At 44.0% G+C, this 25,560-nt stretch overlaps 1 protein-coding gene across 3 annotated transcripts; it reads left to right on the plus strand.

Annotated features, from left to right (window-relative positions):
• Positions 1-5,825: 5,825 nt before the first annotated feature.
• On the plus strand, positions 5,826-24,970 carry OSCP1 (organic solute carrier partner 1). Of its 3 annotated transcripts, XM_030539289.1 has the most exons (11): positions 5,826-5,983; positions 12,096-12,125; positions 17,304-17,458; positions 18,112-18,279; positions 18,913-18,993; positions 19,695-19,798; positions 20,243-20,371; positions 21,051-21,120; positions 21,890-22,029; positions 22,763-22,826; positions 23,853-24,970. In XM_030539289.1, the coding sequence occupies exons 1-11, from the start codon at positions 5,872-5,874 to the stop codon at positions 23,967-23,969; spliced, it is 1,170 nt and encodes a 389-aa protein (XP_030395149.1). In that variant the 5' UTR covers positions 5,826-5,871; the 3' UTR covers positions 23,970-24,970. The 3 variants fall into 3 exon arrangements, with proteins under 3 accessions (XP_030395149.1, XP_030395150.1, XP_030395151.1); XM_030539290.1 differs by lacking the exon at positions 12,096-12,125; XM_030539291.1 differs by lacking the exons at positions 5,826-5,983; positions 12,096-12,125 and adding an exon at positions 8,903-9,220.
• The last annotated feature ends 590 nt before the right edge of the window (positions 24,971-25,560 follow it).

Consider the following 25,560-nt stretch of genomic DNA (forward strand, 5'->3'; position numbering starts at 1 on the left):
ATGTGTAGTAAATTAGCACCTGTAGATGACTGACTGCAGTTGTAAACTCATCATTAAGGATAAGATTGTCACAGAAGTCATGGATTCCGTGACTTTCCGAGATTTCCATGACATTGTTCACTTCAGCCCTGAGATTTAGGGGCTGCAGCTGGCGGGGGTGGGGAGGTGTCCACAGCTCCCAGACACCAGCCCCAGAGCCCTGATCCACCGTGAGGGTGCCCCAGAGCACTGAACCGCTGCAGCAGCAGTGGGTCCTGGACTCTTCCCCTGCCCCCCCTCCCATTGCACAGCAGGGTTTGGTCTCTCATTCCTCTCTGCCCCTGGGGCTTCAGTCATCTCTCCCCCCTCCACCCCCAGTCAAACTCTCTCCATTATTTTTAGTAAAAGTCACAGACAGGTTGCGGGCCTCCATTAACTTTTGTTTAGTGCCTGTGACCTGCCTGTGACTTTTACTAATAATAACCAAAACAATATCTTAACCCTACTTGTGATGAATCTTGTGTGCTGACTTCAGACAACATAGATTGGATAAGGTCACGCACCCTTGTATCCATTTCCCCATTTTGTAAAATGGAGATTACACTGACTGACTTCACAGGAGAAGCGGAGGGCTAATATTGCTCTTCTATAAGTGCTTAGGGTTACTGGTTCTTTAAGGAGCAAATATGACCTGTAGCTGCACCTTGGGCTTTGTTTGCAGAGGGTGCACTGAGCACTAGACAATGTCCCAGACAGTGATCACCCAGCAACCTGGCTCCGTGGGGTCTGCCATCATGTCCCCAACGGGTGACTGGAGCACCGGGAGGTACGAATGTTGTGCAGACTGTGCCATATGTAAGTACAGTACTTGCTGCAGTTGTGATGCGTTTTTGAGGCAAGCCAGATGATCTCTCAGTGTCAGGTAACAGGACTGCTGAGACTTAGAAGTGCATCAAGCACTGGGAGGGCATTTCTGTGAAGACAGTAAACATAGGAAAATGGAGAGGGCTGAGACCTGACTACGTGTTCAGGAAGTTGAACAACAGGGGAAGGGGTAGGTGTGTAGGGAGGGAGGAGGAATATAGTTCCTTTCCTAATGGTTCACTACCCCATGTTGGCAAAACTGAATGATAAATGACTGATGTCCTGTACACTGTTTGTATATACTCTGTTTTGAAGGCTGTTTGGGGACTTTCTGCCCAACACTTCTGTCATGTTATGTGGCAAACAAGTATGGAGAGAACTGCTGCCTTGGCATCGCTTTTGGAGGCATGACGGCGCTGCGAACTCACATGCGCCTCTCTTACGGCATCCAGGTAGCATTGCTTTTTGGAAAGTTTAACTTCTTGGCATTTTCTGTCTTGTGAGCAATGTTTAAATTAGGTCAGGCTATCAGAGCAGCAGGACTCTATTTAGATTAAGAAATGGATGTAAGTGGATCAAGGAAGCACCAACAGCACTGAACGTGAACTGGCGGAGGGTAATCTTTGCTGTGGAGATATCTAACATTGTCTGAGAATAAGAACATATCTGCTGTATTGGGTGAAAGTTTAAGTCCATAATGTTTTGCACCTTAGTCTGCTGGCGGGCAACGCCTGATGTTTCAGAGGAGGCCAACACCGCTAACCCCACCCCGTTACACCGTTCAACAACTGTACAGTGGGGTACATAGGAAGGAGGGATTCCCTCCTGATCCCTGTGATGATTATCTTGCACCCCAATTTTTGAGATTTTTATTACCCTTTTCTCACCATGGATAACTTCAAATGTTATTGCGTGCAACATAATCCAGCTATGGTATTTGTCTCTGCCTTCCTCTGGGCAGTAATTTCCATGGCCCACCACATACTTTGTGATATATAATTCCTTTCATTTGTTCTCAAATTATCCATCACTTAATTAATTGACTCCCCACCCCTTGGCTTGTTTTCCAAGATAAACAGCCAAATTCTAAACCTGTAGTACGGAAATGCTTCCTACGTTAAGGACCTGTCTGATAACACTGGCTGACTCAACCCTCACTGGAAATTCCTTTGTGTCTAATGGTTCAACCAGATATGAGAATCTGAAGTGTGAAACATGGATAAATCCTGTTAGTCCATCTGCTTGGTGGAGATTAAGGTTTCAGTCTGTAGAACAGAACTGATTATGAAACAACACACTTCATCCAGCTTTGGACCGACAGCTTAATCATTTTAACTCCTTTGCTAGGAACTTCTGATAGAGAGTGATGTTAAAATCTCTGACTTTTGAACAGAGCTTTATCTCCTGTTAATTCCTTACCTACCACACTTGTAAAACCTACACAAATGAGTTTGTTCTGTTATGCAACGGCACAAATAACTGATCCCCTGTGGAGAGGGATATGCAGGTCTCTCTTTTTTCAACACTACAGTTTCTCTTTTTCTTCAGCAAATCGTTACATTACAAAACTGTTAACTTGCTGAGGAAGTGGGGAGATGTCCTGTGGCTGAAAACAGTAGCATAGCCTCTCTCTGAATGGGAGGCTGCAGTAGGAACTGTTGGGCCTCAGTTCTGGTCTTCAGCCCTGCAAACTGCTTCCCCTTTGCTTTGTGTCAGACAACAAATTCTAGGGCTGTCAAGCGATTAAAAAAATTAATTGTGCTGTTAACAATAAGCAGCAGAGTCCTGTGGCACCTTATAAACTAACAGACGTATTGGAGTATGAGCTTTCGTGGGTGAATACCCACTTCGTCAGATGCACTAGAACACCATTTATTTAAATAATTTTGGATGTTTTCTACATTTTCAAATATATTGATTTCAATTACAACATAGAATACAAGGTGTACAGTGCTCACTTTCTATTTGATTACAAATATTTGCACTGTAAAAACGAGATGTAGTAGGTGAATTGAAAAATACTAAGTACTGTAGTGCAATCTCTTTATCATGAAAGTAGAACTTACAAATGTAGAATGAAGGATTTTTTTAATACATAAATGTAAAACTTTAGAGCCTACAATGGTGGTTGAAGCATGAAGACATGAATCTTTAGTACATCTGGCACAAATATCTTGCAACGCCAGTTACAACAGTGCCACGTGAATGCCTGTTCTCACTTTCAGGTAACATTGTAATTATCTCCTGTAAATATAAACAAACATTTCTCTTAGCGACTGGCTGAACAAGAAGTAGGACTGAGTGGACTTGTAGGCTCTAAAGTTTTACATTGCTTTTGAGTGCAGTTATGTAACAAAAAACCCTACATTTGTAAAAGCAGCAAAGAATCCTGTGGCACCTTATAGACTAACAGACGTTTTGGAGCATGAGTTTTCGTGGGTGAATACCCACTTCCTCAGATGCATCTGAGGAAGTGGGTATTCACCCACAAAAGCTCATGCTCCAAAACGTCTGTTAGTCTATAAGGTGCCACAAGATTCTTTGCTGCTTTTACAGATCCAGACTAACACGGCTACCCCTCTGATACATTTGTAAGTTGCACTTTCATGATAAAAAGATTGCACTACAGTACTCATGTGAGGTGAATTGAAAAATACTATTTGTTTTTTCCAGTGCAAATATTTGTAATAAAAAATAAAGTGAGCACTGTACACTTTTTATTCTGTATTGTAAGTGAAATAGATGTATTTGAAAATGTAGAAAAACATCCAAAATATTTAATAAATTTCAGTTGGTATTCTACTGTAAGAACTGGCCTTTGGGGCCTCTCACCTCTAAATCACTGAATGAAAATTGTCAAGGTGGTTAATGATCAAAAGTGATTAATGTCTGACAGCACTTTGCCCTAGATGTTAAGTGAGTTTGAGTGCTCTGTCCAGTTCCTATTAACTGCCAGTCTTCTGACAAACTGCTCAAGTGGCTGGTACGTGTGTCCAGTCCAGTTGGCGCAAGTCTACACCTGGTACAATAATTAGGTTAGGTTGGGTATTTTTAAAAAAAATCTGAACTGAGCCTAGTATTCTGAGGATTGGAGATGTATTATTCAGATAAGACGCTGGCAAGGGGGAATAGCTACTTATATTAAAACAAAATTCCTACCTGCAGCACACGTGTCTCCAAGCCATATAAAAGCACAAATTTGTGACCATTTCAAATCAACAGCACAGAATATTGGATTTAGGATAGGGTTGATAATAGTCCTCCCATTTTATCTCGTGTATGCAGGGAACCATCTGCAGGGATGTACTGGCGATGTGCTTTTGTGGCCCTTGTGAGGTATGCAGAATGGCTCGCGAAATGAACATCCGCTCTCCACAGTAAAGGTAAAGAGCACTGCAAAGTGGCAGTTGGTGGGTGAAATCCCAGACACACCATTGCCCTTTTTCGCTAGGGAAGAGGCGGCAACTTTTTCATAGAATATCAAGGTTGGAAGGGACCACAGAAGGTCATCTAGTCCAACCCCCTGCTCAAAGCAGGACCAACACCAACTTTTGCATGACTGCCCAGAAAATCTCATGCCTGGGCTAAGGCCCAGACCCCGTGGTGCAGTTCCGGTGGTAGGGATGTAGTATTTCCATTAGAGGAAGTGGCTGCAGGGTGAGAGGATAAAATCAGCACGTGTTTGCTGGTAGCTGATAAACCTTGAGTGGTGCAGGGGCTGGCTGGGGCAGTGAAGTGCAAGGGTGGTTGGGCTCTGTGGGAGGATCTGCAGTAGCTGAGACAGATTTTGTGGGGGCTCAGGAGGGGGACACGAGGAGTGGGCAGTATTTGAGAGTATACGGGTTGGGGATTGGGGGGTGTGGGGCAGAAGGGTGTATGATGGGGGTTGGGGTCGGAGGGGGGAGAGTATGTGAGGGGAATGGTGTGAGGGGGAAGAGAAGGGTGGGGGGTTACGGTGTAGGGGGGCAGAGGGGAATGGAGGGAGGGAGCAGAGAAGGGTAAGGGGGGTTAGAGTGTGGGGGGGGCAGAGAAGGTAAGGAGGGTCAGGGTGTGGGAGAGAACAGAGGGGTAAGGGGGTTACAGGGTGGGGGGCAGAGAAGGGTAAGGGGGGTTAGGGTGTGGAGGGGCAGAGGGGATGGGGAGGGGGCAGAGAAGGGTAAGGGGATTAGGGTGAGGGGGCAGAGGGAATGGGGAGAGGGCAGAGAAGGGTAAGGGGATTAGGGTGAGGGGGCAGAGGGAATGGGGAGAGGGCAGAGAAGGGTAAGGGGGGTTAGGGTGTGGGAGGGAGCAGAGGGGATGGGGAGGGGGCAGAGAAGGGTAAGGGGGGTTAGGGTGTGGGGGGGAAGAGGGGATGGGGCAGAGAAGGGTAAGGGAGCTAGGGTGTGGGGGGGCAGAGGGGATGGGGAGGGGGCAGAGAAGGGTAAGGGGGTTACAGGGTGTGGGGGGCAGAGAGGATGGGGGAGGGGGCAGAGAAGGGTAAGGGGGTTAGGGTGTGGGGGGCAGAGGGGATGGGGGAGGGGGCAGAGAAGGGGAGGGGGTTAGGGTGTGGGGGGCAGAGGGGAGGGGGGAGGGGGCAGAGAAGGAGAGCGGGTTAGGGTGTGGGGGGGAGCAGAGGGAAATGGGGTGAGGGTGGGGGGGTTGGAGGGGAGCAGAGGCGCTGCTCCCCCCCCCCCACGCTCTAACTCGGGGCTTTGTTGTCGTTGCAGGCCCGGCCCGAGCGGCGGACCCCGGCGGGGGCGGGGGGGGGCTGGTGCCCAATAAAGCTGTTACCGACCGAGCCGTCTCCTGCGCCGTGTGTCGGGGGGAGGGGGGGCGCATGCGGGGATTCCTGTCGGCCAAATTCCCCCTTCCCCTTTAAGGGCCCGACTGTGCAACAAACCGGCGCCTGATTGGCTCCTGGCCCCGCCTCGGTGCCCTGGCAACGGCGTCCGCCTAACCGGGAGCCTGGAGCCGGCGGCGGCGAGGGACGGGCCCCGCGGCCCCGGCCGGACTCGGAGCGGCCCCTCAGGCCCCGCCCGGCCCCGGGCCATGTCGGCCCGCACGCTGCCGCTGCTCTTCCTCAACCTGGGCGGCGAGATGCTCTACATCCTGGACCAGCGGCTGCGGGCCCAGAGCATCCCCGGGGAGAAGGCGCGCAAAGGTGAGGGGCCGGCCGGGGGGCGCCCCGCCCCTTCCCAGAGCATCCCGGGGGGGGTGACCCCCATCGCCGCACAGCGCCGGGGGGCGCCCCGCCCCTTCCCAGAGCATCCCGGGGGGGGTGATCCCCATCGCCGCACAGCGCCGGGGGGCGCCCCCCCCCTTCCCAGAGCATTCCCGGGGGGCGCCGCCCCTTCCCAGAGCATCCCGGGGGGGTGACCCCCATCGCCGCACAGCGCCGGGGGGCGCCCCGCCCCTTCCCAGAGCATCCCGGGGGGGGGTGACCCCCATCGCCGCACAGCGCCGGGGGGCGCCCCGCCCCTTCCCAGAGCATTCCCGGGGGGCGCCCCGCCCCTTCCCAGAGCGTCCCGGGGGGGTGACCCCCATCGCCGCACAGCGCCGGGGGGCCGCCGCCCGCCCCCCCCCAGCATCCCCGGGGGGCGCCCCGCCCCTTCCCAGAGCATCCCGGGGGGGTGACCCCCATCGCCGCACAGCGCCGGGGGGCCGCCGCCCGCCCCCCCCCCCAGCATCCCCGGGGGGCGCCCCGCCCCTTCCCAGAGCATCCCGGGGGGGTGACCCCCATCGCCGCACAGCGCCGGGGGGCGCCCCGGCCCTTCCCAGAGCATCCCCGGGGGGGTGACCCCCATCGCCGCACAGCGCCGGGGGGCCGCCGCCCGCCCCCCCCAGCATCCCCGGGGGGCGCCCCGCCCCTTCCCAGAGCATCCCTGGGGGGCGGCTCCCACCTATCACCACACACCACCGGGGGGACCGCCATCTGCCCCCCCCACAGCATCCCTGGGGGGGCTACACCCTCCCCTTCTCAGAGCATCCCTGGGGGGCCACCCCCCTCTACAGCATCCCCGGGGGCCTCCCTTCATTACAGCATCCCCGAGCATCCCAGGGGGGCTGCCCCTTCCCAGAGCATTCTTTAGGGCAGCCCCCCACCCCTCCTACAGCACCGCCAGGGGGCCACCTGCCACCCCCCACTACAGCATCCCTAGGGGGCCTCCCCCTGCCCTTACCCAGAGCATCCCGGGGGGCTGCCCTCCTCCACAGCACCCCCAGGGGGCCACCTGCTGCCCCCCACTACAGCATCGCTGGGGGGCCTCCTGCTGCCCTTACCCAGAGCATCCCCAGGGGGCTGCTCCTGCCCCTTCCCAGAGCATCCTTAGGAGGCAGGCCTGCAAAGGTGACAGCCCTGTCCCAGGGGACAGCCTCCCTGCACCTCCCCTGAGAAGGGCCACAAAAGTGAGGCCTGTGCAAGACTGCCCTGGTGCTACTCTGCCCACCGTCTCCCATGAATTGGCTGAGAGAGAGAGAGAGAGAGACACACACACAAGCCACCGCCATCGCCACCGCAGTCTGTGTATCACAGCGTAGGCTGAAACTGGGAGTGGGCTGTAGGGAATGGAGCATGTGGGAAGGCCAGGGCTCTTTAGAGGAGGCAACTTTAACTCTCCCCCCTTTTCCCCATGCCTCTGAAATGGAGCGACTTGAGTTCCATTCCTGTGGCAGGCTTCAAAATACTCTCTCCATGGAGCCAGTAAGAAGCTTTTTTTTTTTTTTTAGAGTCCCACTTCTTGCCCCTGTGGTTTGAAAGTGGAGTCTTCTGCCTGTGACCCAAATTTACAGCTTCTGTTTGAAGTCCTGTAGACAGCAAACAATCATGTCAATTTCACACTATTGCTTCAGAATCTTCCAGCCACAGCGGCAGGGCTGGCACTGTTCACCCGTGAAGGGGATAGAACACCAGAGGCTGTGGGAAGGGTGGAGCAGCAAGCCCACAAATCAAGTGCTCCTGCAAGGCAGTGAAAGGACACTTTCCCTTCCAGAAGCCAGGAGGGCTGGGTCTTCACATGTATCAAATATCTACTATCCACAGAATAGAAAAATAGAACAGAGTTTGAAGACAGCACCTGGGTGCTCAGATGTTGATAAGAGGAATAGAGGAGTGCCTTTCTCACCTGTATTACCCATCCTCCTGCTGGGTGACCATGGCTGTCTCCCTCCTTACCTTTTTGTTGGCATCTGGCTAGTAGATCATATGCTAGGGCTAAGTTCCAGAGCCCTAATGGGGAGGCATCACATCTCACGGTGTAGGTGGTAGATATCTGGCTAAAGACTCAGTTTCCTTTACATGTCTGACATTTCTAGAGTTATGTTCATATTTAAACAGCTACACAATTTAGCTTCATCTCTAAAGAGAGTCAACAAATAATTCACTCTTTTGGATCCTGTATCTTTGGCTTTCTGTTCAAGAGGCTTGGTACACTGCCCTCTAAACAGCTGAGGCTCCATGAGCAAATTTTGTGCTAAACTGATTTTAAAATGGCTTCTTGTAAGTACATACTGAGCCAACCTGTTTTTTTTCTAGAACCATGTTTAAAATTTGTTTTTAATGGAGTTTTGGACACAGCACTGTTGGATACTTATGCTCATGGATGTAAATGGTGATGTTACATTTTGAACAGAAAAATTTTGGCTAATGTAAGTGTGTGGGGGTGATGGGGGAGTATTGTTGAATGTGGATCAAAGCTATGCTCCAGCTCTCTGTACTCAGTTTCCATACTGTACAGTACAGTCATACTCTATCCCCCTACCCAATATATAGGTTTCTTCCAACTGTTACATCTTTTATGGAAACCTTGAAACCAACGGTTGCTGTTTGAAACCAGGGTTCTGACTAGATCCCCTTCATTGAGGGGCAGATGTAAACACCTCACTGTAGCTGCCTGGGCAGAAGCCTGTGTATTGGAAATGTATGTTCCAATAGAATATGAGTTGCACTAGAATATTATAAAGTAAAATGATATGACAGCGTGGGGAGGAGAAAATGTGCGTGGGTGGAAGACTTGACTGGGTGTGCAGAGGACACATTCTTTGTTGCTTTGGTGAAGGGAATGACTCCTTCCTGCTGATCCAGGGACATCCCAAACAGGCTGTGGAGGGTACCATCTACATCTCTGCCCTTGGTCTCTGTAAAGGGTGGGAATTAAAAAGAAAAACTGAGGAAATCCCAGAAGACCAAGAAGCAAATAGAGAAAACTCCAGTCATGGATGTACAAAATAAGGTGAAATATTATCCTTCTCCTACTGATTCCATTGGTCAAGAAGCGACTTTGCTGCAGCACAAAAATGGACTCAAAGCTGCTCATTCATGGCAGTGTCCTCTGTTTTTAGCAATTTCACTCTGAAATATGATCAGTCACGCTCCAGCTCCAAAGTGATCTACTGTTTACTGGTAAGCTAGTCTCATGCAGTCATTTTTGTTGGGTGATATTTCCCTGTATTAAATTTATATAAGAGAGTTATTCATATACTTACTATGGTATCAGAAGGATACTGCAAAGACAACATAGACATAACAACCATTTCCTAATCAGGGCATTATGGTCATAAATTAATAGATTCCAAGGCCGGAAGAGACCACTGTGATCATTTAGTTTGACTGTATAACACAGGCCACAGAACTTCCTGACAATAATCCCTAGAGCAGATCTTTTAGAAAATCATCCAATCTTGATTTAAAAATTGTCAGTGATGGAAAATCTTCCATGACACTTGGTAAATTGTTCTGATTGTTAATTACTCTTACCATTATAAATTGATGCTATCTGAAACTAGGTACCTCTCTGGTAATGACTGCATGAAGCTGTTATCATTCTGTGACTTTCCATGAGCTCCGTAACTTCTGTGGCAGCCAGTGGGTCTGACCCCAGAACTGCCCAAGCAGCTGGCTCCAGTGCCAGCTGCTCAGGTGGCCCCAGAGACAGCCCCACTGGCCACTGCTGAAGCTGCTGCGCAGCCACCCGCTCAGGCAGCATTGTATCCAGCTGCACCAGCCACTGCTGGAGTGGCCCTGGGGCCAACAGCACTGGAAGCTGCTCGGGCAGCCCCAGGCAGCTGGCCCCAAGGACCACCGGAGCAGCAGTCACTGCAGCTGGCCCCGGCGACCGCCCAAGCAGTGGAGTCAGTGCGGCTGCCCTGGGGACTGCCTGAGCAGTGGTTCCCCAGGCAGCTGGAGCAGCTGCTGCTTGGCGGTCCCTGGCAGCTGGTGGTGCTGGTCCTGCCCCCACCCCTAGCAGCAGGACTTCCAGACACCTCCCCTAGCAGCAGACCCAGCTCCCTCTCAGCAGCACCTCCCTTACCCCCAAGATTTAATCGGGGGTATTTACAGTATTGTTATGGACAGGTCATGGGCCGTGAATTTTTTTATTGCCCTTGAGCTGTCCATGACTTTTACTAAAAGTACTCGTGACTAAATCGTAACCTTAGTCATCATATTTATCAACATCTCTAGAAAAATCATCACTTCTTTACATACTAGAGATTGCTACACTTATTACAGTAAAGAGCTGGTATGGGTGGAGGCCTACAATAGAAGAAAGTAATAACTAAGATTGTGCATTTGGTTATCATGGAAACCCAAATAAACTTCAAGTATCAGAGGTGTAGTCATGTTAGTCTGGATCTGTAAAAGCAGCGAAGAGTCCTGTGGCACCATATAAACTAACAGACGTTTTGGAGCATGAGCTTTCGTGGGTGAATTCCCACTTCGTCGGATGCGTGACTTAAACTTGCATAAACTTGAATATCTCTGTATTTTTATTTCGGAGCTTAATGCCTCAGGGATCCATTTATGGAACCAAACTAACTCAAGATTTGGTCTTCTCAACAATATTTTCATCATCCTGGTTCTGAAATAACACAACAACAGCAGATGAGGTGTTATTTTTGGACCCAGAGATGGCTTCCTGAAGCATTTAAAAAGCCCCTGAGAAACAAACACACACAATTTTAAAAATAAGAGAAACATAAATATATGACTACTGGACTTTGTGCCCACCCTAGTAACACGTTTTGGACCCTGTATTTATAAAGTTGTAAAATCATTATTAAATGTACCTCCCCCTTTGATTTTGTACTAACTGCACAAAAGCTCCAACCTTAAATCAGCAGCTCTCATTGTAACATTTTCAGAATTAAACAAATAAAGGTTAAAAATAAGCCACTTTCTTCTCCAAACCATGACTGTATATGGAGCAGGGGCAGGGAAGGCGTTCCCAGGAACTTTAAAATTTCATAACAATAAGAAATCAGGGAAAAGGTTCATTATGCTTTTCCATCTGTCCTCCCAACCTGAAAAAAACTGCTGGACAGTTGCAGAGGCTATATTACAGGAAGCTATTTTTAACAATTCATATTGTAATGGCTAAAGTAATGATAGGGCTATCTTATTGCACTATCGCTGTGTATTGTTCAAGTGGCTAGAGGTACAAAACTTAGGCTTGGCCTACACTACCAACTTATGTCAGTATAATTACGTGACTGAGGGGTGTGAATTTTCCACAACCCTGAGAGACATAGATATACCAAGCTAACCCCCAGTGTAGACAGCACTATGTCAACAGGAGGGCTTTTCCCATTGACAAAGCTACCACCTCTCGAAGTGGAGTACCTGTGCTATCAGGAGAAGCGCTCCTGTTGGCATAAGTAGCATTTTCACTAGAGCTACAGCAGCGTAGCTCCACCGGTGCAGCTGCAGCACTGTAAATGTAAACAAGCTGGGAAACATAATGACACATGAGGTGTGAATTAGTGACCCAAAAAAACAAGTTCTGCCACATCTCGATGAGAACATAGGACCTGCACACTGTAGCGGCATTTTGCACTCCAGAAGAGTCAGGCTTTATTTCGGTTGAGATGTGGTTACAGCTATGTTGTGGTATCATTGGTTAGAACTGTTGACTCTATATTGTTCACTTGTGAGTAATAAATATAGTTGTACTGAAAACAGCCAGATACATTAGCTCTTCCCTTTCCCAGCTTGGTGTCAAAAGTGCTGAACATTTGCTTGGGATAAAATTCTGGCCTCAGTGAAGTCAGTGGGATTTTTGCCAATGACCTCAAAAGGGCCAGAATTTCACCATTGGTGTTTGGTTTTTAATGTGAATTAAAGGTGAAAATGGCAGGCAGCCTTTTCTTGTTAAGCATTGAATGCTGACATGAAAATAAAGTCCATTAGCTAGATTTTTCCAATTTCTTTCTTTTAATCTCCTTGCAAGTATTGTTCTTACTACTTGAACCAATGTTTTTGTTTTGTATGCTTCGTGTAGATGAATGGACAGATGTGGACAGGAAACGAGGTACAGTAACCTTTTAGCTACATGCCGTAGATCAGCACAACCATATGCACTCTAAACCCATATGCACATACACACTCCAAACCCTGTTACTGCAGTGTTGTAGTTATAGCAATTGTCAAGAACACAAACAGGTGATTCTTCAACCAAGACTTTCTATTTAAAAAATACATTACTAATTTTAGATCTAGACACAAATAAATCAAAGACCCTTTAACAATAAATATCTTATAATCATGCAGCCCTCTGAAAATTAATTATAATCAGGGCAATGCATATCAATGGATGAGAGAACTTTCTAGCCAAATCTGAATGTCTTTGTTGATTAACCTTACAGAAATACAAGCATATGACTGCATGAGTTCTGTGAGCATTGTTCATGTGTATAATGCAGGCAGTAATCATGTATGCTGCATAGCTGTATTTCTGTAAGGGATATTCCCTAATCCCCTACCTTTCCTGATCTTAATTAGTCTCCAGTTTCCAGGGACCAGCACCTCTTTAAGCAGCTTCCTTTTAATAGTTATGATTCGCAGTTTTCAGAATAAAGGCTTCAGCATTCTCTGTACATTTAGCTAAGGTGCTTCACTATGTTGGGCTGTCAAGTGATTAAAAAAAATAATCGTGATTAATCACGTGATTAAAAAAATCGCAATTAATCATGCTGTTAAACAACAATAGAATACCATTTCTTGTAAATATTTTTGGATGTTTTCTACATTTTCAAATATATTAATTTCAGTTACAACACGGAACACAAAATGTACAATACTCACTATATTTATTTTTTATTACAAGTATTTGCACTGCAAAAACAAAAAAACATTATTTTTCAATTCACCTCATACAAGTACAGTAGTGCAATTTCTTTATCAAAAAGATTGAACTTACAAATGTAGAATTATGTAAAAAAAACTGCATTCAAAAATAAAACAATGTAAAACTTTAGAGCCTACAAATCCACTCAGTCCTACTTCGTGGTCAATCACTCAGACAAACAAGACTGGTTACAGTTTGCAGGGATAATGCTGCCTGCTTCTTGTTTGCAAAACTACAGAATCCAAACCACCAAAAAGGAAAATCAGCCGCCTGCTGGTGACATCTGACTCAGATGATGAAAATGAACATGCGTCAGTTCGCACTGCTTTGGATTGTTATCAAGCAGAACCCATCATCAGCATGGAAGCATGTCTTCTGGAGTGGTGGCCGAAGCATGAAGGGGCATACAAATGTTTAGCATATCTGGCATGTAAGTACGTTGCAACAGCAGCTACAAAAGTGCCATGCGAAAGCCTGTTCTCACTTTCAGGTGATGTAAATAAGAAGCAGGCAGCAGTATCTCTCATCAGTGTAAACAAACTTGTTTGTCTTAGCGATTGGCAGAATAAGAAGTAGGACTGAGTGGACTTGTAGGCTGTAAAGTTTTACAGTGTATTGTTTTTGAGTGTAGTTATGTAACAAAAAAAATCTGCACTTGTAAGTTACACTTTCATAATAAAGAGATTGCACTTCAGTACTTGTATGAAGTGAACTGAAAAATACTATTTATTTTGTCATTTTTACAGTGCATATATCTGTAATAAATAATATAAATTGAGCACTGGGCACTTTGTATTCTGTGTTGTAATTGAAATCAGTATTGAAAATATTGAGTAAATTTCATGTTATAAGTATGATTGATTGCAAATTAATTTTTTTATCACAATTTTGTTTTTAGTTAATCACGTGAGTTAACTTCGATTAATTGACAGCCCTATACCTAAGTGTTCAAGTGATATTCACATGTGACTATGCTGGAGTTTGCTTCCGTTTTTTCTCTGTGGCTCCACAGTGTGTTTTGTGCAGTTACATATTCTTGCAGCATTTAAAATGCACTAACATATCATGTTGGGCTCTACTGTAACACATGCAAAAGTGGGATGTGGAGGATAAAAGCACCTGCTTTTCATATTTATATGGTCAAGGCACAACTGTGGATTCCACATAGATCAATCAGTAAAGCTTTAATACTTTCATTGTGCAAGGATTGTACAGTAAGAACATACTGTATCCATTGCTGGATGCTACTATTAAAAGGAATGATCCCCGAGCAGTGAACAGTCCAAAATCACAAGGCTGATGATTCAGGCTTCACCCATCCTCATCTACTTCATTGACTTCCGTTATTTGTCATTAATACACAATTGTTCATGTTTACACAATGAGTAGCTAAAGGAGCTGCTGCAGCTGTGTAAAATGTAACCAGTGACTGGTGTCTGAAGCAGTAATTAGTAGTTGGCAGACTGTAATGTGAACGTGTATGTGTCTGTTGTTCACAGCTGGAGTCAGTTATAACCTTGGTTGTCAGCAGTTGTGTACCTGGATTTTGTTTTAAATGGAAACTCGTTGCAAGTAAAAATGTGTAACTGTTTTGGTCTTGGATTATTCATTTGTCTGACTTGAATGTAATCTAGGAAGCATGAGCTTTATCAGGACAGAAAGTTATCTGCTTCCTGTCATGCATGTGAGCCATCTCTCATTAAACTGCATTAGAAACTGAGATGTATGGGTCACAAAATGATGTGATATGATTATGAAAGAACCTCTGTGAATCCTCCCTCTTCTCTCTCGTCCATTGCATTCTCTCTTTGTGGGAATGTCTCCTGTCTGCAGTTGGATCCCTTTCCTGGTCCTGCTTGCTGAGCTCCCTCTGTGCCTAGTTGCCTTTATGCTGCACTGCTTAGAGTGTCCTTATCCTTGTGCTGACGCACCTCTGGTTTTTTTTATTTTCTTAAACTCGAATGGCTAACGTTCTCCTTGGGAGAACCTGCATTCTGGGATCCCTTTGCTTGATCCAAGGCTTTTGTCTTTAGTTCCTATAAAGAAATTAATACCACATTTCACTATCAGAAGTGTTTGTTTTTTTAATGATACAGGGTTGGCTGTCCCCTTTTTACATTGAATATTTGTTTCTTTCACAGCCCTACTTTAAGAAATGTGAATGGTTTTAATTGCAGGAATTAATTTACGTAAGGATTGATGTGTGGTTAATACAAGTCATCCCATTTCATTCAATTTCATTCCATTGTAAAACACTTATAGAGAGACTTTGAGTATTGTTGCAACTCTAAATAGGATTGTTCTGCTACCTGTTTGGATGGCCTTGGTAACAAGTGAAGGAGAAGACCTTAATGTGTGCAAACAGCTATAAAATATTCATGTTAGTGTTGCCATGGGGCAGAAGGTCTGATTTTTTCATGTCTGACCAGCTGCAAAATAAAATATGTAATGACTGATACTTATTGACATTGGATTGGATTTTCTTCATTCCTAAAGGGATGTTGGATTAAGATTCATTGTACTGCTGTGAAGCAAATTTTTCTGGCTAAGATTGACAAATAAAATGTTTTATGGATAGTACGTGCCAAAGGTAGGCAGTGGGGGAAGAAAAACCTTTTAATCATAGTTACTTCTATTTGGGTCACTGCTTCTTAGAAGCTGAGAATATATTGGAATCCTATGAAATGTCTTAAGATGCCCGCAAGGGGAAATACTGTTTTGCATCTTTGTAAATATTACCTTCAAGCAAGCATAGAGGGAATTGCATCAGTAATGACTTGCGCTCCAGCACCTTGAATGATCTGTTTCCAGCTTCTTGGCACCTGAATGGTACCTAGCAACTGCCCTGGATATCTAACTAAATTTCCAGTATTATTTAGCGCCAGAGAAGGTGAAAATAGCTGCTGTATAGCTTCTTCTGCAGGGCAGCAGACCCACTCATCCCCCCCTGCCCCTGCAATGGTGAGCGTGCACTCTAACTCTACCAATAAGAAATCATGTCAGTATTTATATAACTAATCACTACCACCAAGTATCCCTTTGTTCTCTGACTTCTGCCCGGAGGTTTCTGTAATCCTCTTTGAATTTGCTAGCCTCACTATCTTTGGTAGTGGTCATCTGCTTCCAAGAGGCTTAATCCTTGCTCTGTAGTCTTGGTATGGACTGCAACATTAGCTTTCATTCAGCATTTCCATAGAGGGAAGGGAGTGCGTGGGGTACAGAGTTTAGGGCCAAATTCAGTACTGAAGACAGTGGAGTTGCACCTCCTTGTATCACTGCTAAATTTGTCTCTAGTGTCTACCTTTTCAGAAAAGCAGTGTACTCTGATGACTAGAGCAGAGCACTGTGAGGCAGAACACCATGGTTCTGTTCTTTGCTCTGTCACTGCATCTCTTGAGTAAGTCACTTAACAGCTCTGTTCCTCAATAAACATATATAAAAAGGTACTATTCATAAGGTTGTTGTGAAGCTTAATAAATGTTTTGAAGTGCTTTGAGATTCTCATATGAAAACCACAGTGGAAGAGCTCAGTATTATCTTCCAGTGGTGCCACTGTTTGAAATGCCATCCTTACCACTAAAAATCCAAATCTGTACAACACAAACACTTCAGACAAGGAACCTTGAATCATTTGATAGACTTCTGTTAAAAAGAGGAAAAGAAATTGATTTCTTACATTTCTAAAGGGAGAAAAAGATTCATTTGACCATAATTTATTTTAAGATGGTAATGTGAAAGTCTAATATAATTTAGAACCACAAAGCTTTCCCTGTGGAGCAGAATTATAGCTAAATAGGCATTAGATGTAGTATCAGCCTGTTCACAGAACAGACATTTCTGATTTAAATAAAAAAATAATAGAAGTAATAGACATGATTTAAAAAACAATGCACCAAAAAGAGTCTTATTCCCATCAGAAAGAAAGTGTTTGTTGCCTATGGCTAGGTCTACACTGCAGACTTCTGCCAGCCCAGCTCTGTCATTCGCAGGGGTGAAGAGGTGTGATCCCTGACCTACAGAGCTGTGTCAACAGAAGCTCCTAGTGTAGATGCATTTATACTGGCAGAACTTCACTTTTACCAGTATAGTTTGTTTCTCTCGTGGGAGATGGTTTTACTATGCTATAGCAAAGGACAGCTTTGCTGGTTTAGCTGCGTCCACACTAGAAGTGCTTTGCTGGTATAGTATACCAGTATTTTTTTCTCTTGTGGCCCTGTATGTGGTTTGCATAGGTAACAATTCATATGAATCCTCACACACCTGATTGTCTGTGTCCTCCATGTGGAACAAAATAGAGCATGAGCTATTTTTGAAGTCTGTCAGTATAGAAAATCAACAAAATGGGTTCTTTTGTCTTTACAGTTATGAATGATATCATCACAACCATGTTCAATAAAAAGTTTATGGAGGAGCTGTTTAAACCACAGGAACTCTATTCCAAGAAGGCCCTGAGAACAGTGTATGACCGGCTGGCTCATGCTTCAATCATGAGGCTGAACCAGGCGAGCATGGATAAGGTAAAAAGAATGTCTTCCCTTCATAAATTATTCTAGATATTAGAAGCCATTGCAGTAGATTTTTTTTATATCATTCTAATTGAAGCATTTTGTGACAGAAATCCTCCTTGCAAAAGTTCCTCCTAGTTTCCTCCCAGGAAAGGTGTTAGAAAATACACCTTAGTATCAGACACATTAAGATAACTTGTAACAACAACAAATTCAAAACTCTGTGTTTCTGCTTTGATAATGTGAAAGTGTTTGATTTGGGGTGTTCATTAGCTATATCTTAATTATAACTGTGTATATGCTTATTACTCTTTGGGCATCTTCAAATTCATACCCTCAATTTTGTATGTGCAAATACCTGAATGTGTGCCTGCAAAGAGTATTCTACATGCAAATAATTGTGGCTATAACTAAGGAGGTTGAGGAAAGCCCCTGTGAACACTTTACCCTATGTGTTTAGATACTGACAATTAAATTCTGCATGTTACAGGTATGTATAAAACCTACCAAAGGAATAAAAGATCATAGCTCTTACCATACAGGTATTGGGTTGAGTTTTCAAAATCACTTTCCAGGTTAAACTTGACTTGACAGTGAGATTTTCACCAGATGATGACGGACCTCGGCTTTTTGATCTAACTAGATTTCCCTGCATTATTTTACAGCTCTATGATCTTATGACTATGGCTTTCAAATACCAAGTTCTGCTCTGTCCTCGACCCAAAGACATACTGCTAGTCACTTTCAATCATCTGGATGCTATCAAGGATTTTGTACGAGACTCCCCTAATATTCTTAACCAAGTGGATGAAACATTTCGGCAGCTAATCGATGTAAGAGCCAATTATTGGATGTTTGTTTTTTTCAGCTAATTTTAAAGATGCTAAATACCCCATTGATGAGTGGCTCAGTGAGTGGGGAACTTTGCTTTCACCCTTAGGAAACAAATCAAATCATTCTGCTCCACTCTGGAACCTGAGAGAAATAGATTTGGTTTTCAGTTACTGACTTTTCCTAATCTTTTTGGAACCACAAATATAACTATCCCAGTAAAAGACTTTTTTTTTTCTCTAAATTGTATTTCTTTGGAAGGGAATTTAGTGACTGATATATTCCAACAATAAATAATGATGAAGGAAGGAAGGCTCTGAAGTGTTATAAAAACACTTCTTGAGACTGAGCAGTTTAGAATCCCAGTGTTGTTTTCATACTGGCTCACTTGAAGCTATTTATTTATTTAGTGTCCAGTCCAGTTCCCATTAAAGTGTAAGTCTTTCCATTGACTTCAGTAGGAATTGAATTTGGAATTGGTTTGTTAACAATGGCTGCTTACCACACTGCCCTTTATTTATTTTTATTTGCAACACAGTTTTGACATTTTCGTGGCCACATTTGACTGGATGGGACAGGTCATTCACAGAACAGCTTAGAAACATTACAGTTATAATTTCTTTTCTGTTCTTTAGATGTACAGTTGTCTCTCTGCTGGTGAATTTCAGCTGATCAGGCAAACACTCCTAATTTTCTTTCAGGACATGCACATCAGGGTAAGTGTCCCATTTCATTAGCCCATAAGAAAAATAGTGTGTTTGATTTTGTGGCAATAAAATGTAGGTATTTTGTTATAATTACATTAGTTTGAAACAGGTGTGTTTTTGCTGCTTGGGCTTGTAACTTACATCTATGTGCTTGATCTCTCCGTAACTCTAAAAACTGAGCACAACATAAATAACAAGTGTGCCTAATAGTTTTTACTAAATGAACATCCCATTCACTAGAATGATATGAAAAGCAACTGCCCATACTCAGCTGCAGTTCTTTAAATACTAATATACAGACTGTTTTCTGGACTTGGGTTTTTCATTACTGAGAGGTTTCACAAACCCAGAGATACCTGTTTATGTACAAACTCAACTGACAAACATTTTTTCTTTTTAATTAAAGGATTGACTAAGAAACCATGAAAAACTGGGGATTGACAGAAGGATTCGACATTCCTAAATAAAATGAAGGGTTCTGTTTTACTCATTTGAGTATGATCAGTTAAAGTTAGATTAATCCTTCCAGTCTGTGGGCGATGACTAGAATATTACTGCTGTGGGCCCAATCTCACAGTCCTTTCAAATATCAGCCTTCCTTTGATTTTGGCAGGAATTACCATGCAGGAAGTCTGCAGGATCAGGCTCCAAGTGATTTACATTAGGAATTGTTTGACTGGTATTTTTGTGGGTGGGGTGTTTCTTTGCAGGTCTCCATCTTTCTAAAGGATAAAGTACAAAACTCGAATGGTCGCTTTGTGCTGCCTATATCAGGTCCTGTTCCATGGGGAACAGAAGTTCCAGGACTCATCAGGTGATTTCTAAACCATTATTTATTATGTATGCAGCTCCCCCAGTGTGCATGGCTGCCCACAAAGGAGCAGTTGGTACCAACTGTAATGAGAATACTTGTCCAGTGGGAACTGCATCAAAATTATCATTAATTTTGCATAGATCACTGAATATCTGTTGGGTATTAATTATTTATATAGCTCAGGACTTGGAACAAGTGATCTGACATTGAAAGGCTGAGTATTTCCTCATTAACCGCTGTTCCACAAAGTCCCCCTTATTTATTCTTTTAAAATTACACCACTGCCCTTTATCAATTTAGTTGTTGTTTTTTATAGTAGTATCAAACATTTGACAAGAGAGAGCTTGATTCCCCCTCCTCCAGTATGAAGAGCAAAGCAAGTCAGCACTAAAGAGCCTCACTGAATATCCTGAGATAACAATGATTTATTTTTATTCCTTTAAGGATGTTTAATTGCAATGGAGATGAAGTTAAAAGGGTTGAATTCACCAATGGTGGAAATTATATCAGTCCACAAAGGGAAGGTTCATTTGATCTTTATGGAGACAGAGTGCTTAAGCTGGGGACAAACATGTAAGTAAACTGTCCTACATAGAAACTACGTATAAAATTCTTAATAAAACCTGCTGAAGGTCAGCCTTGAAGATAAATGACTCTTGGTTTGTTGAGGAAAATATGTCTTGAGTCTTTGTATCTCGTTGGCTTGTTTATGCCACTTCTGCAGCTCTTTATCAGCTTGACACCTTTAGTTTAGTGATGTCGTCCTGGGAGGAGAGCACCACAACTAGCAGTAGCTATGTATGGATATATATAAATAGCCCCGAAAAGAAACAGCAGATTCTCAACTCCTGTCTAGGGCAGAGTAGAGGAATGACTGGATCTGGTTTACTATTACATGTTCTGTGAGCTGCATGTAATTATCACTTAGTTTGCATTCAGGGAATACTTTTGATGAATAGATTTCTTCTGAGTAATTCTGCCATTCAGGAAAGAAGAGTTAGGAGTACTCTGTCCATTTGTACTTTTCTTCACTCAAGCACTCTAACACAGTCAATATGTTAGAAAACTGAATTAAAACTGCTCATTCCAATTATTCACTGTCTCCAGAAAAGAATGTATCGATATAACTTTATCATCCAGAAAACATATTTTGATCCTATGCAGACAGAGAGGTCTCTTTGGCTCCTCCCCTGTGCATAGGAACTGACTGTTTTTTCCCTGCATGCAGTAACTCTTTTATTTTTCCCTCTAGGTACAGTGTTAGTCGGCCAGTAGAGACACATATGTCAGGAGCATCCAAGAGTTTGGCATCCCACACAAAGGTTGGATGTCCTTCTATCCCCTTCATGCTTTACTAAGTTATTGACGTCAGTGACATTCTGTGGCAAAAAGTATTTTGGTCTAATTACGCATTATGTGAAGATGTCCTTTTATCAGTTTTGGATTTGCCTCCTTTTTTAGTTTCATTCAATCTCCCCTTGTTCTTTGATGAGACATGAAGAACAGAAGCTCCCAACCTTCCTTTTCTAGACCATTCATTATTTTATATACTTTTATCATTACCTCTCCTGTTCATCTTCCTTTCTCACGTAAACAATCCCAGTCTCTTCAGGCTTTGTATATCGGATAGTTTTTCCAGGCCTCTGTATTGTTAGCCTTCTCTGAACCCCCTCCAATTTTGTAACATCCTTGTTGCCATGAGGTGACCAGAACATATTAGAGGAGGCTAAACCACGATATAAACCACTGGTAATAATTTTTTCTGTATTATTCTCTGTCCTGATCTTTATGCATGCTAAAATCTTTGTTGTTTTTCCAAACCAGTTGTTTGACCTACTGAAACAGTTGGAAGTTCATTTTACAGATTTTTCAGCTGTTCGATTTAGCCAGGAAATTATTTTATCCTGTATGTGTAACCCCAGTTTGAGTCCATATGCACTAAACATCAGTCAGCCACCATATTTGTTCGATAATATAAAATAATATCACACTGAAAAATGTTGTCCTTTACAATATCAGGAACCAGCAAAATGAGTATAGTCCTTCTTTTTCTTTTTGTCCATCCAATGAATCCATTGTTGTTTTCTGCAGGAGAATGCAGCCCCTAACCCTCTTGCTAAAGAAGAACTGAACTTTTTGGCTAGACTAATGGGAGGCCTGGAGATCAAGAAACCCAATGGCAGTGAGCCAGGATTCCGATTAAACCTATTCACAACGGATGAGGACGAAGAGTATGCTTAATTCCAGTGCAATTTTGTGTGTGTGGTTTTGGTACTGGGGAGAGGCACAGCACTGACAGTCCTGGAGACTGAAGCCCTTTTTCTAAAGCGAAGGTACAGCACAGGGCAAGCTTTCTATTATGGCTCAATCCTGACCTGGATGGATCCTCTCCAGGGACAAGAGAGGAGTTCAGTCTCTCTGGTGTGTTCACACCTTGGCCTCTGAAATTACCAACCAGAAATCTAGTTAGCACAGGTGCCGGGGGGGAGGGTTGTAACGTGGAGTCTTCTCCACTATAAAGTGACTGAGGTTTCTTAATTCTCCATTGAATAGTAATGACTTTTGGCTACTAGTGACCTGATAGATTTGAACCTGTGCCTGAAACGAAATACTCCCCCATTACCAATCTCCCTCCAGCTCCTTTTAAGCAAATAAACATTTCACAAGATAAGTGCTTTATTACAGCCTTAATGACAATTCAGCTAATCTGGTCTTTCAGCTCTAATCATCCTAGTCTCTTTGATAAAGGATTTATTTTCTGGCTAGGGGGAGCAGAAGGCTGCCATTCCATTGTCTGATTAGTTAAAGTTAAAGCTAGCTGGATTTGTTTTGTATTAGAGAAATACAGGGGGTGCTATATGAAGAAAGCTGCTCAGTAAATTAATAACCAACCAGATGTTTTCCCCTTCACTCCGCTATCTATCATACATGAGATTAAGTAAACTTTTTTATGCTTTCAATCAGATATGCATCATTGACCAGACCTGACGAGTTATCTTACAAAGTTATCAACATACAAGCAACCCAGGTATGTATAGTCAAGTATCAGAGGGGTAGCCATGTTAGTCTGGAGCTGTAAAAAGCGACAAAGAATTCTGGGGCACCTTATAGACTAACAGATGTTTTGGAGCATAAACTTTCATGGATGAATACTCACTTCGTCAGATGCATCTGATAAGTGAGTATTCACTCACATCTGACAAAGTGGGTATTCACCCACGAAAGCTTATGCTCCAAAACATCTGCTAGTCTATAAGGTGCCACAGGACTCTATCGCTTTTTACAGGTATGTATAGTGTATTTCAGATCTTTGATCTTTATCATCTCTTTGTTTCTGAGAAAATAATTTCACGCTAAAGATGAATTCGATAAATTTTGAAAATATTAATGTATTTTGACAAAACCCAGTTAAGATCACAAATAAGTAATAGAAATTATGTGCAGACTTAGCAATTGCAAAGTAATAGAATTAGAAAGATAGCAAATATTTGCAACTGTATCTCCTTTACTCACCTGCCAACGCACAAAGTTTTAAAAATATATAGGCTAGAGATGGCAGACCCTGTGGACCATTTGCCTGCTTCTGTTGCCCTACAGCTGCAGATCCTCACATGTTTAAGCAGGTGGTTAAGTATGTCACCTGAGTTTTGTATTCTGATTCCAGTCCTGTGGTCTGCACAGGGCAGAACTGAGGGGCAGGCTCCATCATTAGCTATTTTAAGGGAAAAGCAATGGCCAGTGTTATAATTAACGAATGGGGGAAGGGGAGGAGGTACACACTTGTTTTTATTTGTAGTGTTTAAAAAACTGGTGGTTCATCAGGGGTTTAGTTAATTTCTCAGTAACTGACAAGTATCTTTTCTTAAACATACTTTTTATGTTAAAATACATAAAATTCAGAATGCTGAGGGCTTTTCTAAGGTTATGATGACAGCTCTAAATTTGATCAAATTTTGGACCTTAAATCTTCAGATGAACTCTCTGAACAGTTATACCGACAATAATTGTGAAATTAAGAATTTAGATGTTGGGGTTTTGTTTTCATTTTCAACAGGACCAACAGCAGAATGAGGAGCTGGCTCGAATCATGGGAGAGTTTGAGGTGACAGATCAGCCCAGACAGAGCACAAGCAAGGGAGATGATTTACTGGCCATGATGGATGAATTATGATACTCTGCTTCTCAGAGGCACAGGCAGAACAAGAAGCTGTTTATTTAGTCACTTACAATTTGACACAGACAGAAACCTGCTGCTAGTCTCCTATCACATGGAGCTGTTACAAATCCTGTCTGTTTGTGTCATGCCTGATTACACAGGCCAGCCTCAGACCCCAGAATCAGTCTGGGTGGCATTTATACACATTCTACCAAAACTACTCTGATTTTAAATGTGACCTTTCAATATTTGCCTCCTTCATTTTCTGTGAAAGCTCTAGATTGTTCCAGGCCTCAGACTTAGAATCTTGAGTAATTAAAGGAAAGGGGAAGTGAGTATTCATGTTCTGCCCTTAACCTTTGCTGTGGGAAGTCTGGATACTTTAGATACTATTTATAATGGGAAATGTGAAGCTTGGTGTAATATATGCTAGCTTGTGTGTGATTCTTTAGCACTCCTGGAAGGAACAGTCCCTTCTCTTTGCCAGTTGAGGCCAGAGAAGATTTTGTTTACTTCAATTCATGTAGCTAGCTGTCTGTCCACCATTAAACAGTAGCAACCTCTTTTTTGCAGCACTCATAGAAATGAGAGGTCTAGAAATGACCTACTATCAAAAAAGTGTCTTATTTGTGTTTCTATGTTCATACTTCACTGTTCATTTCTGCCCCATCACAAAACAGGGAACTCCAGTTCTTCATAAATATTTTCCTGAGTGCATAGTCCATATTTTCTGTCTTAGAATAAATCTGTTGGCCAGAGCAATGTAAACTTCAACCCCTAAATGCTATGCTATCTACCACTTTTCTTACTTCCCTTTAGTGATATTCTTCTTTATAAATGTAGCAATGTGAAAGTAACTTTCAGTTGGATTACTTTTATGGTCTGTTGTTTGCAAGAAATAAGGAAACTTCTCTCAGCTACAAACTAACTTGCCAAAACGAATAAGTGGATTTAGTTCCAGTAAAATGCTGATAGTAGATTTAGGGTAATAAATCAGGAGCTGATCCAAAACCATACATGCCAGTGAGAGCAGGGGCATTTTCTTTTTATCATTAAAGTAAAACAAGCCTAATATGTGGATGAGTAAAAGAGGGAGTTCAGGTTCCCTGCAGGGAGGCTGGCGAGGTCTCCAGGGCTGGTGCTGTACCAGTCCAGGTCTTGAGCAGCATGAAGGGATGACAGGGGCTATCATGGCCTGTTTGGAGGTGGCGGGAGGGGGGAGATGTGAGGATGGTTCCATGGCCCAATGGGGGGGAAGAGGAGGGGAGATGTGAGGGCAGTTCCATGGCCCATGACGAGGGAGGGGAGATGTGGGGGTGGTTCCATGGCCTGTGGGGGGGGGGAGATAGGAGAGGTTCCATAGCTGGGGGGAGATGGAGGGTGTCCATGGCCCAGGAGATTAGAGGAGATGGGGAGGTTCCATGGCCGGGGGTGAGGAAAGAGAGATGTGGGGGAGGTTCTGTAGCCCAGGAAGGGGGAGATGAGGGGGTGGGTCCATGGCTGGGGGGATGGGGAGATAGGGGAGGTTCCATGACCGGGGCGGGGGTAGGGGAGATGCGGGGGTGGGTCCATGGCCGGGGGGGGTAGGGGAGAGGAGAGGGTGGGT

Source organism: Gopherus evgoodei, chromosome 20 (genome assembly GCF_007399415.2).
Source record: "Gopherus evgoodei ecotype Sinaloan lineage chromosome 20, rGopEvg1_v1.p, whole genome shotgun sequence".
Lineage (NCBI taxonomy): Eukaryota > Metazoa > Chordata > Testudines > Testudinidae > Gopherus > Gopherus evgoodei.

Bases quoted from the DNA above. Each gene is read 5' to 3' on its own strand.
- OSCP1 (XM_030539289.1), top strand. From the start codon at position 5,872: ATGTCGGCCCGCACGCTGCCGCTGCTCTTCCTCAACCTGGGCGGCGAG. The intron at 18,280-18,912 runs GTAAGAGCCAAT...TCTGTTCTTTAG, and splicing joins CATTTCGGCAGCTAATCGAT to ATGTACAGTTGTCTCTCTGC. The intron at 22,827-23,852 runs GTATGTATAGTC...CATTTTCAACAG, and splicing joins TCAACATACAAGCAACCCAG to GACCAACAGCAGAATGAGGA.